Source organism: Aegilops tauschii, chromosome 6 (assembly GCF_002575655.3).
Source record: "Aegilops tauschii subsp. strangulata cultivar AL8/78 chromosome 6, Aet v6.0, whole genome shotgun sequence".
NCBI classification, from domain to species: Eukaryota; Viridiplantae; Streptophyta; class Magnoliopsida; order Poales; family Poaceae; genus Aegilops; species Aegilops tauschii.
In genome coordinates this window covers 174,481,588-174,488,711 of record NC_053040.3, presented here as the reverse complement: position 1 = coordinate 174,488,711, position 7,124 = coordinate 174,481,588, and the positions used below count along the sequence as shown (strand labels likewise).

General features: G+C 51.3%; 2 protein-coding genes across 2 annotated transcripts; both read right to left on the bottom strand.

Moving 5' to 3' along the window:
• Positions 1 to 770: 770 nt before the first annotated feature.
• On the bottom strand, positions 771 to 1,259 carry LOC141025931 (secreted RxLR effector protein 78-like). The gene has a single exon (XM_073501866.1). It carries the CDS (start codon positions 1,257 to 1,259, stop codon positions 771 to 773), a length of 489 nt encoding a protein of 162 aa, XP_073357967.1.
• A 177-nt stretch (positions 1,260 to 1,436) lies between these two features.
• Positions 1,437 to 2,494, bottom strand: LOC141025930 (uncharacterized). Its single transcript, XM_073501865.1, has 2 exons — positions 1,649 to 2,494; positions 1,437 to 1,547 (listed from the first exon to the last, which is right to left on the bottom strand). The coding sequence occupies exons 1-2, from the start codon at positions 2,492 to 2,494 to the stop codon at positions 1,437 to 1,439; spliced, it is 957 nt and encodes a 318-aa protein (XP_073357966.1).
• Between the last annotated feature and the right edge of the window lie 4,630 nt (positions 2,495 to 7,124).

Genomic DNA, 7,124 nt, shown 5'->3' with positions numbered 1-7,124 from the left:
ACTGAATTGTGTCTCGTACTTGGTCATTTAGGCTTACGTTCTTTGAGATGAGCCCTCTATTCAGGCGGATCACCTCAGGCCATAGCTGCTGCATGTTCCCATGAGCTAGGTCCGCAATCCAAGTGTCATTGAGAAGTGCCGCTTGAACTGTTCTATTCTTTCTTCTTGTGTGCTTGTGGAGCTCTGGGAATTCCATTTTCAGTGTTCCCGCACCAGTCCAGGAGCTGTCCCAGAAGCTGGCCGTTTTTCCATCCCCCAGCGTCACCGTTGTTAAGGTGTTGAAGAGATCTCTGTCTCCTTGGCCGCATGGCAGCTGCATGCCCACCCAAGGCCTATTGGGTGTGATCCAAGAGAACCACAGCCACCTGAGTCTGAGTGCACGGCTGAAGCGATGCAAATTTGAGATGCCCAGTCCACCGTTGTCGATCGGAGTGCACACCACCGGCCAGCTTACTTTGCATTTCCTCCACTGACCTCTTCTTCTTGAGCCCATAAAAAGTGTCTCCTAATCTTGTCCACCTCGGCTAGGAGCTTCTTCAGCACCTTCAAAACAGTCAGGGCAAAAGTTGGGAGCGCACTTAAAACGCTTCTCACTAGCACTCTCCTCCTTGTTATGGACATGAGCCATCCTTTCCAGCCCGCCAGACAAGCTCTGATTTGGTCCAAGATGAACTCAAGATGACTATGCGCAGCCTAGAGATGGTGACTGGCAGTCCAAGATACCGCAGAGGGAACTGAGCTTGCTGTCCTCCGAAATTCTGGAGCACCTGCTACAGGTCAATGTGGTCGCACCTGATAGCAGCGACTGATGATTTCAGAAGGTTCACTTTCAGCCCTGATGCTTGCCCAAAATTGTGAATGACGTTCATTAGAGTATCGATCTCCTCCTTCACTGGGTTGGTAAAAATGATGGCATCGTCCACATAAAGACTCACGCGCAGCGAGAGGTCCCTGCCTGGTAGTGAGTCGAGTTGGCCTAGTTCCATGGCACGTTGGAGGAGACGATGCATGGGGTCGATGGCGATGATGAAGAGGAGCGGGGATAGGGGGTCGCCCTGCCTGAGTCCTCGGCAGTGTATAATTTGCTTGCCCGCCGCGCCATTAAGCAAGAAGGAGGAGGTTGATGTCGCTGGCAGCATGGTGATCCAATCACGCCATCTAGCTGAGAAGCCTAGGGCTTGTAGGAGCTCAAGTAGATATTCCCAGGAGACATTGTCGAATGCTTTTGCTATATCAAGTTTGAGCAGGAGCACGGGCATCTTTCTTCTGTGCAGTGATCTAACTGCATTTTAGACGTGGAGGAAACTGTCATGCATGCTTTTCTTTGTCAGGAAGGCAGATTGCGCTGGCGAGATTATGGAGTCGATGACGTTGGAGAGCCGCATGGAGAGAACTTTGGTGATCAGCTTAGCTATGGAGTGGACTAGACTAATTAGTCAGAAATCTGAAACTATTGTTGCGCCGTCTTTCTTTGGGATCAGAACTACCAGGGTGGAGTTGAGTGCAACAAGGTCGTCGCCGGCCATGCAGTAGAACTGGTAGAATGCCTTCATGATGTCGTGTTTGATAGTTTGCCAACAACTACGGAAGAAAATTCCTATGAAGCCGTCTGGCCTGGAGCTTTTTCTGCCGGCAAGGCCTTGATCACCTTCCAGACCTCGTCTTCGGAGAAGGGGTTGTCCAGGCCGCCCCCTGTGATTGTGGGCAGCTGGAGCTGGCTCCAGTCAATGGTTCTTGGGTGTGCTCCTTTGGAACCGAGGACGGAGTTGAAATGCTCGAAGATGGCTGCCGCCTTGTCCTCATGTGAAGTGGCAATCCCGTTGCTCGTCTGCAGGCTGTGGATGAAGTTTTTCCTTCGGCGCGAGTGAATCTTTGCATGGAAAAATTTAGTTCCCGCGTCGCCCAGCTTGAGCCAGGTCAGCCGGGATGCTTGACGTTTGCGCGCGTGCTCGATCGCAGCGAGGCCGAGCAATCTCTTCTTAAAGAGCCCCCAGAGATTGAACTCAGGCGTGGAGAGGTTGCGGGATTCTTGGGCTACATCGAGGCGCAGGATAATCTCTATTGCTATGTGGAATTGTAGCTTGGCGTCGCTGAAGAGGGAGGAGCTCCAGATCTTCAAATCTCTAGTAGTTCGCGCCATCTTGATCGACAGGCGCTTGAAAGCACAGGCGTTGTGCACTAGTCTGTTCCATGCATGATCAACCGTCTCATGGAAGCGCGGGAACCGCGGCCAGAAGCTTTCGAATTTGAATTGAGCGCGACGGCGGGGGGTAGTTGCATCAGCTAGGAGCAAAGGACAGTGGTCCGAGCACGCCGTGGACGCCGCCATCAGCATGCTGGAGGGGAACAGTTCTTCCCAGCTGCAGTTGCAGAAGAATTTGTCGATGCTGACGAGCGTCGGGTTTTCGCGCTTGATACTCAAGGTGAAACGACGATTCTTGCACTTAATCTCTTTTAGGTCGGCGTTGTCAATGGCTTGCCTGAACTTGCCCATGATCCTACGGTTCATATGATGGTTGTTCTTGTCCCTTGCCTCGTAAATGAGATTAAAATCTCCGTTGATGAGCCACAGATCAGTTGGTGGGGGTCGTTCTAGCTAATTCGGCAAGGAAAGTAGTCTTTCTAGAGTCGTCTGCTGGGCCGTACACAATAGTAAGCTAGAAGCTTTTGGACTGGCGGAGGAGTGTCACTTTTGCGGTGATCGTGAACTCGCCTATAGCATGGGACGCAATGCTGACTAGGTCCATGTTCCAGAAGATAGCAGTTCCACCGCGGGAGCCGATCGCAAGGAGGACGACGCATTCAGCCAGAGCAGCACCACCAATTTCCCTGATGATGCTCGGTGTCCAGATATCTATCTTAGTTTCCTGCAGCAGAGGATTGCCACTTTGTTCGCCATAACTACTTCGCAAATCGCCGCGCGTTTCGCCAGCTGGTTAAGGCCGCGGACATTCCACGACATGATCAGGCAAAAGCTTTCACTCATTTGGAAATAGGGGTTGCTCCGGTGACTAAAAGATTCTAAATGGCCTCAGGCCCAGTATAGACACAACCAAACTAGCAGGGGCACGCCGGCGTCCACTAGTAGCGCCCAACTCACGCCAGCGAGAAGCAGTCCACTCTACTGAAACGGAGGAAAGGAAATCTACCCGGCGACACGCCGACCGCCACCAGAGACTACAACATAGGTGTACTAACATGACTAAACATTGGCCACAACGGCTCCTCCCTCAGGCCCTGTGAGGCCTGCAGCGACGAGGAGGGAGTCCTTGTCGAGACGTGTCAGTTTGGCGATGACGGCGATGTCGTTGTCGGTGAGCGGCTCATCGAAGCGGCGGATGAGAGCGTCAGCGACCTCCTTGGTCATCTTCTCCTTGGGCCCGAGTAGCCCGAGCTCCTTGACGATGCGGAGGGAAGCGCGTTGCGAGACCGGCGTCTTGGAGGTGCAGGCGGCCTCGTGAGCGCTCTGCCTGGTGGGTACTGCAGCCGCACGTGACTTAGGTGGTGCAGATGCTCGGCGCAGGGGGCGTTGGCGATGATCGGCGCAGGGGCATCGTGGAACTGGCGGCGAGTGGCGGGGGGGGGGGGCTTTCTTCATTGTCATTGGTGATCTCGAGCTGGCAGACGTGGGTGGTGACCACGCCGAGCTGCATCTCCAGCATACAAGCAGGCGTGGGGGCGCATCTGTTGAACTGGCCGGTGGCCTGGGGGGTGGCGGCGAGCGTGGGACCGAACACGTCCAGTTGTGCCTCCGTCTCGATGGCCTCCATCTGTGTGCCACTGTCAAAGTCAAGGGAAGCTGCCACCGCGGTGTCAGCAGCAGCTTGGACTTCCGTCGCCGAGTTGTCGATGATCACCGACGCGAGGATGGGCCGCCTTGCCGCCCTGAAGAAGTCATCGACCGGGTCCTTCCCTTTGTTGTTGTTGCTGACCTCTTATGTCGCCACGGTGCCTGACGTCGACCGCGGGGATCGAGGAGCGGACAGCCGTCGTTGATGGGGTTGAGCGTCGCCCGCTGATGGCCTTCTGCCACTCATACGGCGGCCCTGCTCGTTCTTGTGGTGGCGCCTGGCAGGAGGGGAGCGGCTACGGTGACGCAGGGCGGGCACCGGCGCCAGCGGGGCCGGCGTGCGTCCCCTGCGCAGCAGGGCGTCCTTCCAGGAATGGCGCCCCCTGCCTCCAGCACCACCAGCGTCGTCATGGTCGCTCCCGCCGCGTGGTAGGCCGCGGCAGCCCAGGCCGGCCACCGGCGCACGCCCAAGGCGCTGGAGGCAATCGCCCCGCTGGCCGTCCTCGACCTCCATTGTCCAAGTGGCAGGGATCACAGCGAAGCGGGGCCGGTCGTCGGTGTCGGAGTCGGACAACAGCAGCCCACTTTGGGTGGAGTGGGAGGAGCGCGGCGATGGTGGCGTCCAGTCTTCAACCCCATCGACGTGGATGAGCATGGTGTAGTCCGTGGTGCCCGGCGGCAGGGCGAAGCGCCAGTTGGGCGAAGAGTAGCCCTGCATCTCCTCGATGCGCCCCGCGCCGCGCGGCAGGACCCGAGCGTGTGCTTGGTGGGGGTGTGGGCGACGTCGTTGGTCCAGACCCAGCAGGTGATACGTCCATTTTGCATCATGCTTTTATATCGTTATTTATTGCATTATGGGCTGTTATTACACATTATGTCACAATACTTATGCCTAGTCTCTCTTATTTTACAAGGTTTACATGAAAAGGGAGAATGCCGGCAGCTGGAATTCTGGGCTGGAAAAGGAGCAAATATTAGAGACCTATTCTGCACAACTCCAAAAGTCCTGAAACTCCACGGAAGTTATTTTTGGAAATAATAAAAAATACTGAGCGAAGAAAATACCAGAGGGGGCCCACACCCTGGCCATGAGGGTGGGGGCATGCCCTACCCCCTGGGCGCGCCCCCTGCCTCGTGGGCCCCCTGGTGGCCCTCCGGTGCCCATCTTCTGCTATATGAAGTCTTTTGTCCAAGAAAAAATCCTAAGCAAGCTTTCGGGAAGAAACTCCGACGCATGAGGCGGAACCTTGGCGGAACCAATCTAGGGCTCCGACAGAGCTGTTCTGCTGGGGAAACTTCCCTCCGAGAGGGGGAAATCATCGCCATCGTCATCACCAACGCTCCTCTCATCGGGAGGGGCCAATCTCCATCAACATCTTCACCAGCACCATCTCCTCTCAAACCCTAGTTCATCTCTTGTATCCAATTTTTGTCCCAAAGCCTCAGATTGGTACATGTGGGTTGCTAGTAGTGTTGATTACTCCTTGTAGTTGATGCTAGTTGGTTTATTTGGTGGAAGATCATATGTTCAGATCCATTATGCATATTAATACCCCTCTGATTATGAACATGAATATGATTTGTGAGTAGTTACGTTTGTTCCTGAGGACATGGGAGAAGTCTTGCTATTAGTAGTCATGTGAATTTGGTATTCGTTCGATATTTTGATGAGATGTATGTTATCTCTCCTCTAGTGGTGTTATGTGAACGTCGACTACATGACACTTCACCATTGTTTGGGCCTAGAGGAAGGCATTGGGAAGTAATAAGTAGATGATGGGTTTCTAGAGTGACAGAAGCTTAAACCCTAGTTTATGCGTTGCTTCGTAAGGGGCTGATTTGGATCCATATGTTTCATGCTATGGTTAGGTTTACCTTAATACTTCTTTTGTAGTTGCGGATGCTTGCAATAGGATTTAATCATAAGTGGGATGCTTGTCCAAGTAAGGACATCACCCAAGCACCGGTCCACCCACATATCAAATTATCAAAGTACCGAACGCGAATCATATGAACGTGATGAAAACTAGCTTGACGATAATTCCCATGTGTCCTCGGGAGCGCTTTTCTCTATATAAGAGTTTGTCCAGGCTTGTCCTTTGCTACAAAAAGGATTGGGCCATCTTGCTGCACTTTGTTTGCAATTGTTATTCGTTACCCGTTACAAATTACCTTATCACAAAACTATCTGTTACCGATAATTTCAGTGCTTGCGGAGAATACCTTACTGAAAACCGCTTATCATTTCCTTTTGCTCCTCGTTGGGTTCGACACTCTTACTTATCAAAAGGACTACGATAGATCTCCTATCTTGTGGGTCATCAAGACTCTTTCTAGCACCGTTGCCGGGGAGTGAAGCACCTTTGGTAGGTGGAATTTGGTAAGGAAAAATTTATAAAGTGTGCTGAAATTTACTGTCACTTGTTACTATGGAAAGTAATCCTTTGAGGGGCTTGTTCGGGGTATCTTCACCCCGACCGGTAGAGCAAATAGTTGCTCCTCAACCTACTGAACCTATTGAAAATGTTTACTTTGAAATTCCTTCGGGTATGATAGAGAAACTGCTAGCTAATCCGTTTGCAGGAGATGGAACATTGCATCCCGATTTACACTTAATCTATGTGGATGAAGTTTGTGGATTATTTAAGCTTGCAGGTATGCCCGATGATGTTATCAAGAAGAAGGTCTTCCCTTTATCTTTGAAGGGAGATGCATTGACATGGTATAGGCTATGTGGTGATATGGGATCATGGGACTACAAGCGATTGAAATTGGAATTTCCTCAGAAGTTTTATCCTATGCATCTTGTTCATCGTGATCGTAATTATATATATAATTTTTGGCCTCGCGAAGGAGAAAGCATCGCTCAAGCTTGGGGGAGGCTTAAGTCAATGTTATATTCATGCCCCAATCATGAGCTCTCAAGAGAAATGATTATTCAAAAAACTTTCTGACAACAATCGCTCCATGCTCGATACTTCTTGTACTGGCTCTTTTATGATGAAGACTATTGAGTTCAAATGGGATTTATTGGAAAGAATTAAACGCAACTTTGAAGATTGGGACCTCGAAGAAGGTAAGGAGTCAGGTATAACATTTAAGTTTGATTGTGTTAAATCTTTTATGGATACCGATGTTTTCCGTAAATTTAGCACTAAATATGGACTTGACTCTGAGATAGTAGCTTCTTTCTGTGAATCTTTTGCTGCTCACGTTGATCTCCCTAAGGAGAAGTGGTTTAAATATCATCCTCCCATAGAAGTAAAAGTAGTTGCACCTATTAAAGTTGAAGAAAAGACTATCACTTATAATGATCCTATTGTTCCTACTGCTT

Coding starts and splice junctions, on each gene's coding strand:
- LOC141025931 (XM_073501866.1), bottom strand. CDS start 1,259: ATGCCCGTGCTCCTGCTCAAACTTGATATAGCAAAAGCATTCGACAAT.
- LOC141025930 (XM_073501865.1), bottom strand. CDS start 2,494: ATGGGCAAGTTCAGGCAAGCCATTGACAACGCCGACCTAAAAGAGATT. Junction 1,548..1,648: donor CCGAAGACGAGGTCTGGAAG/GTGATCAAGGCC, acceptor GACATCATGAAG/GCATTCTACCAGTTCTACTG.